At 35.9% G+C, this 12,921-nt stretch overlaps 1 protein-coding gene across 3 annotated transcripts in view; it reads left to right on the top strand.

The window, feature by feature from the left end:
- ERCC6L2 (ERCC excision repair 6 like 2) overlaps positions 1–12,921 on the top strand; it is a 163,197-nt gene that overhangs the window by 110,488 nt on the left and 39,788 nt on the right. For 2 of the 3 annotated variants that reach the window (XM_073880718.1, XM_073880717.1), the window contains exons 14-15: positions 1,298–1,397; positions 10,510–10,662. In XM_073880718.1, coding sequence (XP_073736819.1) covers positions 1,298–1,397; positions 10,510–10,662 — 253 coding nt within the window. The remainder of the gene's footprint in view (positions 1–1,297; positions 1,398–10,509; positions 10,663–12,921) is intronic. The other variant, XM_073880719.1, reaches the window with a different exon arrangement.

Consider the following 12,921-nt stretch of genomic DNA (forward strand, 5'->3'; position numbering starts at 1 on the left):
TTGCCAATAAAACTAAATGAACAGCATCTCTCTCTCTCCCTGTCCTTTAGTTGACTCTGGCAGGAGGAATCAAGGAGAGAAACGAAGATATAGACCTCCATACTGTATAACAGTTCCTCAACACTTGTTTTCATAGTAAAAAGACCATCACTTAACATATCCCTTCTTAATGGACCTAGAAATTGATGAAGCGCAGGTCCAAAGCAACATGTTGTAAGGTTTTTGTCTGTAAAGATTAAAGAATATGTATTCTAACAGAATCTATCCTATTCACCAATTGACTGAGCACACACCCAAAAGAAATTTCCTTAGATCCATTTAAAAAAATTTTTAAGACTCCATTCCATTGTGGGAGAGAAAGGGATTGTGAGTGCCTCTGTATCTAGGCTGCAGGATGGACGTGAGAATGCAGTAACTTACCCTGGCTGTGCTGTGCCACAGGGTCCCCCATCCCCCTCTGCAGGTGCAAGATTTTTGGGGCCCTAGGATACCCTCTAGTAAAGCCCTCCTCTATGAGGAGCAATGAGTGAAGGAGGCAGAGAGTACCAGATACAACAACATAGAGTGACTTTATAAAGTCAAAATTAAATTTCCCCCAAATTTTAACAGTTTCAAACATGAGGCGGTTTGACCTTGCCCTTGGTCCCCACCGCCCAGCCCATAACTGTAACAGGTATTTAGAAACAGGTGACTTGGGGCACCTGGGTGGCTCAGTCAGTTAAGCATCTGCCTTCAGCTCAGGTCACGATCCCAGAGTCCTGGGATTGAGCTCCACGTCGGGCTCCCTGCTCAGCGGGCAGTCTGCTTCTCCCTCTGCCTGCCCCCTCCCCTGCTCATGCTTTCTCTCTGTCAAATAAATAAGTAAAATCTTAAAAACAAAAAAACAGGTGACATCATCCAGAGCATCCAATAAAGCCTTCACCTGAGAGAAGCTCCCAGGCCTAGACCTAAAGTTAACCAGTGTGGTAAATCAGGTTATTGTTTTAATTCGCACTATGGTCCATGTCAAAATACCTGGGATGCTAGTCAACTGAATGATTCAACCAGACAGAAATCTCTGTGAAATTAGGGCTGCAAATCTACACTTCTATAGGTTTGCCAGTTGATTAACTGTTCTCCTCCCCCATTTTAAACAGTTTTGTTGAGGTATATATAATTGACATACAATAAACTGTGCATACGTTTCTTTTTAAATTAAAATTTTAGTAACATTCCATTTTTCTATCCTAAAGCTACCTCCTGAACCCAAAGTTGTTTCATTTGGTTTTGTTGGTTTTTGTTTTTAATCTTTTTACAGAGCATATAGGATTGGGCAGTGCAGGGATGTGAAAGTGTTTAGGCTGATATCTTTGGGAACTGTGGAGGAGATCATGTACTTACGACAGGTATACAAGCAGGTAAATATATTTCCCTTTTCCTAATTAAGAAGTAAACATTTGTCTGTTTCAAAAATTTCAGAAATTTGTGTAAAATTGTTTTTTCATTTTATTCTAACTATAATATGGAATTTAATAAGATTATGAAATATACTTTAGAATATATTCTGTAAAACAGATGAATTCTTATGTTCATTGAACTTCAGAGCTGAAATTTTCTTTGACTAGTACTTTTTAAGGTTTAATGTGTACATGAATTACATAGGGATCTTTAAACTACAGATTCTGATTTAGTAGCTCTGGGTGGAGCCCAAGAATTCTACATTTTTAACAAGCTCCCAGGAGTGCCAACACTACTGCAGACCACAATTTGAGTAGCAAGGTCACAGCCCCCCAGCCTGTGGAGCAAGACATAATTGTATGCCACAGATGGGATACAGGTGCACTGATACATTGACCTCGCAGCTCTCTGGGCTGCAAGATTACCTAAACCAACTTCCAACCTTAAGAAACCTTTCCAGATAGGTGTTCGTGTTACTATTTTCTGCATGTACCATTGCACAAAGAAGACTAAGGGAAAAATCCCTTAGAGATATCTAATGCAACCATTTCATGTTGTACATAATGAAACTGGGACCCAGGGACACCCCAGTAAATGGAAAAACAGGGGTAGAACTCGAGTGTACTAACTACTGTGCTGGTGATTTTAGTGTTCATCTGAAATTGTATTAACTCTTTAATATCCTTAGCATATCAATTACTTCACCATTTATGTCTCTAAATAAACAAAAGTTATTTAGTTTATAATTGCTCACTTGAGAAGATCTGGAATGAGGTTCAAGTTTAATTATAAATGTTAAATTTGAATTACTCCCTATATATTCCATTGGCATCTATTTAAGAGCAAACATCTGCCACATGTGGTGGTAGTTAACCTAAGAATGATCCAATCTTAAATTTATGCTGTTTTCTTAATTCTAAAAATAGAATTGTACACAACAGTTTTGATTTTTCTTAAAGCACTTAGCTCTATAAGAAACCTTTCATCTTTTTGTTCTTTGGTATAGCACAACTACTTGAACATTATTTTGTCCAGATATATTTAACCAGTGTTGGAAAAAAGTAGTACATTATTCTTTTCATCTTAGGAACAGTTCTTTAGAATACTGTCTTAGACTTGTCACAATCCAGTATAATTTTTCTGTCCATTACTGTATATATGTAGTAATTTTCTATATGTATATACTATATATATGTACATATATACACTATATAATATTACTTCAGAAGATGAGGATAATGTCCATTTTCAGAAGTTTGTATGCTCTACTTGGTTATTAAAATATTTTTTAAGCATGAGCCCGTTAGAAAAGACTCAACCATACAATTTCGTAGGCACAAATCAAGATAATATGGCAGTTGTGTGAGGAAAAAGGCAAGAGATGTGATTTAAAAGTTGACTGGAGTTTGAACCAACAGTGCATATGGCATACACACTCTAGCTTTCTGAGTATTCCTCAAATCCCTTGGGGAAAAAGAAATCCAAAATGATTTTTTAAATTATTTATTTGAGAGAGAGAGAGGGAGAGAGAGCAAGGAGTCAGCGGAAGGCCAGAGGGAGAGGGAGAGAGGAAATCTCAGGTAGACTCTGCTCTGAGCGTGGAACCCCATGTGGGGCACAATCCCATGACCCTTATACCATGACTGAGGTGAAACCAAGAGTCAGACACTCAACCAACTGAGCCACCCAGGCACTCTCAAAAATGGTGTTTAAAAAAAACTGCAAATATTTTGGAAAGTAAAAAGAGTTCTATTTGTGGCCCAGAAATTATAAGGAACCCTAAAAGACAAAAGGCATTTGGGATCATATTGAAGGAAGAAGCCAAGCTAAACTCAGAAAGAGACTATTAAAAAAGGTAGGTGCAGCTTCTGGATATTCCAAGTTAGAGTCAGCAGATACTAAAAAAAGGGGGGGAGTCTTAGGGTGACTATGATGCCCCCTCTTTGGGATATCATTGATGGTCTAACAAGATGGGTTAGCCCCGTACAATCTTACCCCAAATGCAGCAAATTACAGCCAACAGAGGTGTCTGCTCTCAAGTAGGAACAATAAATAGAAATACTGGAAGCAAAGAAGCAAGACAGAGCTCCATATTTTGCTGAAATTGAGAAGAAAATCCCTCCTGTTGCCCAGAAGATTAAATACTTACACGTCCCCTGCTCTGAATGATCACTGCAGTAGGCTGAAATAAGAATGTAGGGTATTTGAAGACAGAAGAATATCCAACAAAAAATAATTTTTGAACAGTTTAAGAAAAGAAACACTATGAAAATCGTCCTCCAAGATATCAAGTCCTAATCCCTGGAATCTGTAAATGTTACTTTATGTGGAAAAAAGGGTCTTTTGGATGTGATTAAGGATTTTGCAATGGGGCAAATAGCCTGGATTAGCCAGGTAGGTTCTAAATCACAAATGTCCTTATAAGAAAGAAGCAAGGGGAAATCTGACACAGACAGAAGAGAAAACAATGTTACCACAGAGGCAGAGAATGGAGTGATGTGGCCACATGCTAAGGAATGCTGGTAGCCACCGACAGCTGGAAGAGGCAAGGAATGGATTCTCTCCTAAAGCATCTGCAGAGAGCATGGCCCTGCCAAAACCTTGATTTCAGCCCAGTGATACTGATTTCAGACTTCTGGACTCCAGAACTGTAAGAGTAAAATAAATTTATTTTGATTTAAGCCACCAAGTTTATAATTTGTTACAAGAGCCATCAGAACTATTATAGGCACTCAAAAAGGAGAAGAAGTAGAGGAAGAGGAAGAAGAATTAACATCAGAGAAGACAAAAATTAATAGAAAAGAATAAAATAGAATTTTAAAAATATATAAGTAGTATTTTCAAATGATGAGTGGGAGAGTTGCCTGCGTGGCTCAGTGAAGTGTCTGACTCTTGATTTTGGCTCAGGTCGTGATCTCATTTGTCATGGCATCAATCAAGCCCCATGACTGGCTCTGTACTTAGTGGGGAATCTGCTTGGGGACTGTCTCCCTCTGCCCCTCCACTCTCTCTCTCTTTCCAAATAAATAGATCTTTAAAACAACAACAACAAAAAAAGGTGAGTGAGGTTGCAGGATCCTAGAAATAAGAACAGACTACCAGAAAAAGAATCCATTAGCTTCCAGAAAATGAAGAACTCCAGAGATAGCTTGAGTAGAAGAGAGCAATGTTTCCATCTAAAAGAGAGAGCTAAATAATTGTTCTAGATTACAGAGCAAAAAAGACAAAGAATATATGTAAGAAAAGTTAGGGGAAATGAATTGTAGGTCTAGAAGTTCTAATACCAGTCTTATAGTTGAAGAGGGGAATAGAAGGAAGGGACGGAAAGAAACTAAATAAAGGAAGAAGCATATAAAAAATAGAAAACAAGAGTCCAAGAATTATATAGGCCCATGTAATTATGAGTGCTAAACAGGATGAATGAAAATAGATCCACACTTACACCATCTTTCTGTTATTATAAAACACCAAGGATAAAGTGAAAAGTCCTCTAAATTTCCAGAGATGAACCTTCTGGAGAGAAAAAAAAACATTACCTATAATAGTACTAAGATTAGATAAACATCTGACTTCTTTTTAGTGATTCTGGATGCTTAGGAGTAATGATTTCAAATGAGGGAGAATGATGCCTTATATTGTTGTCAAAGAAAGTAAATTTTTAATTCAAACCTTTCTCATAAAACAAGATTTTAACCTAGATGACTTCCACAGTGAATTCTATCAAACAATATTCTTTTTGAAAACAATGGAGGAGAGAACACTTGTAACTTATTTTAGAAAGATAGAAAATGTTGATACCAAAATTTGGCAAAGATATTACAAGAACATAAAATTATAGACCAATATCTCTTATGAACATGAATGTAAAAATCTTTAACAAAGTCTGTGTTAGAACTTGAATTGTGTGCCTGCCCCCTCCAAAGAAAAGGTATGTTAAAGCCCTTCCCCTGTGTGTAACTTTGAAGGGGATCTTATTTGGAAGTAGGGTCTTTGCAGATGTAATCAAGTTAAAATAAGGTCATACTGGATTAGGGTGGACCCTAATCCAATGACTGATATTCTTATAAGAGGGAAATTTGGATACAAACTGACACTGAGGGAGAATGACCTTGATGAAGGAGGCAAAGACTGGAGTAATGCAGTTTCAAACCAAGAATGCCAAGGATTGGCAGGAGCCAAGGGTCTTCACTTGGAACCTTCAGAGAGAATGTGGTCCTGCCAACATCTTGATTTCAGAATTTAGCGTCCAGAACTGTGAGAGAAGCAATTTCTGTTGTTTTAAACCATCCAGGTTGTGGCATATTGTTAAAGCAGTCTTAGGGAACTAATACAGCCTCAAAGGCAAATATTGTAAATTTAACTACATTTTTATGTGAAACTTCTGTATGACAAAGGACCTACAAGCCAAATTTAAAAAGTGTCTAGGACATCAGTTTTTGAGGTAGTGTTCAACATTCATTAGTTGCATGTAACACCCAGTGCTCATCACTACATGTGCCCTCCTTAGTAATATATGCTGGCTAATTGAACATAATAATAAAAAAATTAAAATAATTTTTAGAAACAAGAAATCAGAAAATACCAGATACACATTATTAAAGATGGAGCTAAGAAATAGACTAAAATACATGAATATGAACCAAGAAATGCTCCCCTATATGCCCTTTTTAATGTCCAGATAATCAATATAAAGAGTTTTTTTGGGAGGGCGCCTCGGTGGCACAGTGGGTTATGTGTCTGGCTCTTGGTTTCAGCTCAAGTTGTGATCTCAGGGTCATAGGATCAAGCCCTGCATCGGGCTCCATGGTCAGTGCGGAGTCTTTCTCTCTCTCTCTCTCTCCCTCTCTCTCTCTCTCTCTCTCCCCCCTTCCTTTCTCTCTCTCTCTCTCTTCCTCTCTCAAATAAATAAATAAATCTTTAAAATAAAAAAAATAAAAAGCGTCTAGGAGGAAAATGTCCATGTATATGGTAAACAAAGGGTTAGCATCTATAGTGCATAAAGAACTTCCACAAACCGATAAAAAGACTATGATTAGGCATTTTATTGAAGGAAAAATACAAATGGTTAATGCATATATGAAAAGATGCCTAACCACAGTTGTAATCTAGAAATATAAAATAATACAATACTGTGGGGGAGATGAACCATGTGAGACTGGACTCTGAGAAACAAACTGAGAGTTCGAGAGGGGAGAGGGGTGGGGGGATGTGTTAGCCTGGTGATGGGTAGTAAAGAGGGCACGTACTGAATGGAGCACTGGGTGTTATACGCAAACAATGAATCATGGAACACTACATCAAAAACTAATGATATAATGTATGGTGATTAACATAACAAAATAAAAAAAAACATACTGTGTTATGCACATTCTGCAAAATCTTTTTTGTGTGTGGGTTTTTGTTTTGGGGGGTTGATTTTAGGGATATAGAGAGATTGGTACTATTCATTGTTGGTGGGAGTATTTGTAAAGAGGTACTCATACTATTTTTGAGAATATAACTTGGTCCATTTATTTTATAAGCTAAGTTAACAACATTTTAAAACATATAGCACCTTCTCCTTATCTGTCTGACAGAAATACTCTTATATACACACAGTGAAAGATAACAAGGATTTATATTCAGCATTATTAGTATTTGTTTAAAAAAAACTGAAAAAAAGAAACAGCCTAAATGTCCTGTAGTAGCAGAATGATAACATAAATTCTGATACACGCAACAGAAAAAAAAATTATAGACCAGATGTACTGATCAGGCAAGACCTCTAAGACATTTTTAAGTGGGACCAAAAAACCTGACTCACAAAACAAGTATATCAATTATGTTGATGCATAAAGTTATTTCTATGTGTATATATAAATAGCTCCAACTGCACTGAAAAAGATCTAGAAGGATATATGTAAACATTACATGTTACTAAGACTTATAAAGGATGATCTGTATTATTCAAGGGGGACTATTACTTTGATATTTTGTTTGCATTTGTTGTGATAATGCATTCAGACATTTTATACTTTTAAAAAATAAAACACCTACAAAGAAACTGTACTCCTTCATGTTTGGAGCATTTCATATAATCTAAATTCACCTTAATTTCCAAATGCTAAATTTTAGATTATATGAAATGCTCCAAATATATATGAAAGGTGAATAGATATATATAATTTAGAAATACATCTGTATTTGCAGAAGAATTGTAAGAATAGCCCAAAGAACACCCAATTAACTTCACCCAAATTCCCCAGTTGTTAACATTTTATCACATTTGCTTTTCTCTTTCCCTCAGCCATGATCTTTATTTTTCTGAACCATTTGAGAGAAAGTTGCAGATTTATCACTTCTAAGTTCTCTAGTGTGTATTTCCCCCAAAGAAGGACACTCTCCTATTTATATGTACATATAAAAATAGTTGCATGCATATAAACACTCAGTTTTGTGTGTTGTCCTGCACTTGCTTTTTCCCTCTGCTCTCCTCTCCAGAATGCAGTTATTCCAATCAAGAAACTAACATGGATTACCTTGTAATCCACAAAACTCAATTCAGATTTCACCGACTTTCCTGGCAATTTCTTGTCTCCTTTTTTTTTTCTGGTTCAGGATCCAAACCAGGATCGTGGTTATAGAGAATTTCTTTTCATGTCTCTTTAGTTTTCTTTAACCTAGAGTAGTTAGTTACCCAAGCTTTCCCTGTCTTTCATGACCTTCACAGTGTTAAAGAGTAAGGCCTTTCCTTGTGTTAGCTCGCCTTAAAGTAGGTCCATTTGATATTTCCTCATGTCCAGATTCAAGCCAAGAACCCCTGGCACGAATAGTTCAGAAACAATTCTGTCCTCTTCTCCTTGCATTGGTCAGAAGGCACCTGGTGGTGACCTTTATTTCCATTCAGTTTCGTGTCTGTCAGCTTTCTTCATTGCAGTCACCATTTTTTCCCTTTATAATGGATAAATATTTTATGGGGACATCCTCTGAGACTATGCCAAAAACCTGTTCCTTGTTAAGCCTGTACCCATCAGCCTTAGCATTCATTGCTAATTCCCACCTGAATCAGCTACCACCATGATGATTGTCAGATGGTGACTTTCTATTTTCCATTATTCCTTCTTCTTTGTTGCTATTCTACCATAAAAAAGAGTTTCCCTTGTTTTCTATATATTTATTTAATCTATATGGACTCATGGGATCCTGTATTAGTAATAGGTTATAATCTCTTGAATTTCACTGTATATTTTGGTGTTAAAACTGTCTCACTTCAGTCCAGTGAGACAGGTGGATTTTGTGTCATTTTGTCAAGCCTCCATCATTCTTTTTACACGTCCTTACTCTGGTAGGCTGAATGATGTTCCCCCAAAGATATCCACATCCTGATCCCACAAACCCACCTGGATTCTCTGGGTGAGCCAAAGTAATCACTGAAGGGAACAGTTGGGCAGGAAGTTCGGAGAAAGGAGAGAGGGAGGAAAGCAGAAGCAGAGGGTCAGAATGATATGAAGATGCCACACTACTGGTCTTGAAGATAGAAAAAGGTGTCCTGGCTCCTCAGCATGGCGAACATTGCTTCTTTTCTTTCTACCTCTTGTACATTTTATGCATTGTTATGAAGAAATCCAAATGTTTTGTAGCCTTGAATGGGTTTTTCTTAAGCCAGAACCTGAGCTACATTTTCCAATAACTGATTTTTTTTCCCCTCGCCCTCTTTAATTCTAACGTTATTTTCTTATAGCAGCCTATAGATGGATGTATGTGACCTTCGCTTTTACTGGAGCCACTTTGGAAAACTTATTTTATGTACAAAATAATGTGCCTTTTATAAATTTTGTGGTAAAACTGGTAGGGAATTTATAAAGATGCAGATTAATGCTTACAAATTACTTTGGTGATTATATTTAGTTTAAGGGAGAGTTGGTAGCAAAGGGTAAAATCATTAGCTGGACCATCAGGTACATCAGTTGCTATGGTGATTCACTTTTCCCAGACTATAGCCTATGTTTCTAGAATATTGATACCAACTGATCAACTTGGATACTGATCCAAAGCTTCCTCAAACTAAGTTCCCAAGGGTCTTGTTTTAAAAGGGACATCCTGGAGATGAGAAATTTTTACAAGTATACATTTTAGATTTAACCAAATCCAGGTATAAATTCTAGAAATGACACTTCCTAGCTGGGCAGTCTATGAGAAGACACTTAATTTCTCTAAACTTAAGCTTTATTTCTAAAAAGGGAGATAATAATGTCTTATAGGTAAGTATTAAATGAGAGAATGTACAAATATTACACAGGTAGTAAGTATTCAATAAATAGCAGTTATTAATAAGAATTATTTTAGTTGCCTAGAGTAATGTATTACAGTACAAATCAACTTAAATCACAATACAGTATCACTTCTTACTAACCCTTACATCAACAATAGACTGAAGTTATTTTCCACTCTGTGCAGTCTTTGTTTCTTCTAAGAAATTTTAAAGTGTATATGGGGTTAATGATTATATTTACATTGCATTTAGTAAAATACCTCGCAAATAAAGAAATACACTCTTGTTACTAAAGGTTCCTTCTATATTCAAAAGTGTTTCAAAGATGCAGTGTTTCTAAACAGTGATTGGGTTTTTGCTGCTGGTTGGCAATATAACGATGGACACAATTAGTTTGACAGCAACATAGTTGTCATGTAGTTACTTAGGTTATAATTTAACTTTGGTGAAATAGGGATATTTTTGTCAGTTTTAGGAGTTCCTGTTGTAATGAGTCTAGAGAGGAGAAAAGTGTATTCAAATGTATCCTTTTATCATTAAACATTTTACAAGTGAATATTGCATAGTGATGGGGTCTTGACTCAGTTGGTAGAAAACTGATAAAATAGGAAATGTAAGATCTCTTCTTCAATAAGACTGGCCCGATTACTATTATTTCATCATAATGGCAACATCTGCCAGGGAAATTAAAATAAAATTTCCTCCCTAAGGAGATTCTGCCTGCTCCAGCTAAAGCTGTGTATATACAGGGAATGCCAGGAAATTCTGACATATTGTTGGAGCAAACACTTCAAAAATATCTTGTGTTTTTTCTGTTTTAGCAACTTCACTGTGTGGTGGTTGGAAGTGAAAATGCCAAGCGATATTTTGAAGCGGTTCAAGGATCAAAAGAGCACCGAGGAGAGCTTTTTGGGGTCTATAATCTCTTCAAACTAAGGTCCCAAGGGTCTTGTCTTACGAGGGACATCCTCGAGGTGTGAAATTGTTCCCTGAGCTTTTCAATGATATTTTAAATACAGTTTTCTCCCTCAGGAAACTCGAAATATAATTGCTGGTACCTTTTCAGAGACATTTGGGGTTTTCTTAGTAAAAAATACCTTGTGTTTAGAATTTTGACTTTTAGAAAAATAGGAAGTGAATTGTACCTCTAAACTAAGATTTCCCCATGTGTAGTTGTAAATAATGTATACACACAAATACAGATACATATAGTAGATAGTATGACCTCCAAGACCATTTTCAGACTGGCAAAGAGCAATATATTATTTTGAGAACAGCTGCTAAAGTCAGGAACTAAAAAAAAAAGAAAAGAGAGAGAGAGAGAGACTTTCCTAAATAAACAAAAATATAAAATGTGTTTTGATTAAAAGTTACCAAATACTCCCTGAGATGCACTCTCATGTCTCATGGAGATTTTTGTTTTCTGTTCCCAATAAAAATTCCACACCAATATTTCAAACTCTCCCAGTTGCGTTCATCCTCAGCATACAGATGTTTCTTATTCTTCAAACAGAAATTTCTATCCTTTTTAAAAAATCGCTTAAATTCTTTGATATGTCAGGATCCTAAGGGTATTAGCCTGTTTTCTAGTTGATACTGATATGAGTATCATAAAATCCTGGAATATCATCTTTTTCAATCCCCTCATCATAAAGATGAGGAAAATGAGCCTCAGAAAACTCAAAAGATTTTTTCCCTTAACTTCCAGGACTTTGTAGTAAAACCTTCATGTACTTCATTGATTTAGTCAGTTTTATAAAAATGGGTCAAGAACAACTGGTCCCTGTCCTTAAAGAACTTAGACCATCTTGATGAGAGGTGAAAGAGAACACTTACATAATGAACATGTAATACCATGTTAAGCAAGATGGCCAAGAGGAAGGCATGTATTGTGTATATCCTGTGAATCCTGCAGCTATTATACAGTGTCTGATGTATACTGCTCAATGTTTATTTTATAGTAACTATTTGATTTGAATTGAGTGGCCCATTTGAAGTCCCCCTGTCTTGGGGTGCCTGTCTGGGTTAGTCGGAAGAGCATGCGACTCTTGATCTCAGGGTTGTGGATTTAAGCCCCATGTTAGGTGTAGAGATTACTTTAAAATAAATTAAAAAAACTAAAGTCCCCCTGTCTTTTTCTTGAATATGCCGTCTCTTCCATGGACTTGTTCTTTCCCATTCCTTTTTTTATAATCAGTAACCTTGTGAGTATTCCAGGCCCCCCTCAGATTCTACTTCCTTCTCAGAGTAATACCCAACATACCAACCTATATTGGTGTTTCTCATTTAAAATTATTGTCTATAAAGTATGTTAGCATTATATGACTTATCCTTTTTTCTCTCATTTATCAAATATTTGAGTTCTTTATTTTATCAGAATAGCAGCCTATTCCTTAAGCAAATGTTAGGTAAGACATTCAGTATGACAAGTTATTAAATGAAAAGTTCTCTTGTTTTCTGGTTGTCCTAAGTATATCTTGTTTCTCCTCCAGGATTGTTTATTAATGACAGGACTCTCTTGGTCTTATATTTTGTTTGTGGTAAAATATGCTTAACTTCTTACTAGGCACATCATCAGCACCCCAATATTAAATTAAATTTTGAATTAAAATTGCTCATTTGTTATCAGCCAGAATTTAAAATTATTCAAGCTGGGTACTTATTGGCTAGAATAGATATCTCTTCCCCTAAAAAAAAAAATAAAGAATAATAAAGAATAATAATAATTAAAAAAATTATTCAGGCATGGTTAGATTCATGCTGCTTTTGGCCAAACAACGTTTTTAAAATAAGGTTGCTGGAGTGGAGGAGGGTGGGAGGGATGGGGTGGCTGGGTGATGGACATTTGGGAGGGTATGTGCTATGGTGAGTGCTGTGAATTGTGTAAGACTGATGAATCACAGACTTGTACCCCTAAAACAAATAATACATTATATGTTAATAAAAAAATAAAAAAATACATTATTATTCCAAGCCCTATATAATTGAAACATATATCACAAAGTAAAAGAATTATTTCACTTTCTGCAATACGTTTTTAATTTTTAAAGGTTGTAGAAAATCTCTTTTAAAATGTTTTAAAATGTAGAAATTTTCATTTATAGAACACTTTTAATCTGATGATTTCCAGGCAATTTATTTCTACTTTGCACTGACCTTGTTATCTATATCTATATCATGATCTCCCTTTAGAGAGAGATATTGAGGGCTAATTTCACAAATATCTATTGAGT

The sequence above is a fragment of the Callorhinus ursinus genome, unplaced genomic scaffold, assembly GCF_003265705.2.
Source record: "Callorhinus ursinus isolate GAN/ISIS: 27379988/994484 unplaced genomic scaffold, GSC_fseal_2.0 scaffold39, whole genome shotgun sequence".
Lineage (NCBI taxonomy): Eukaryota > Metazoa > Chordata > Mammalia > Carnivora > Otariidae > Callorhinus > Callorhinus ursinus.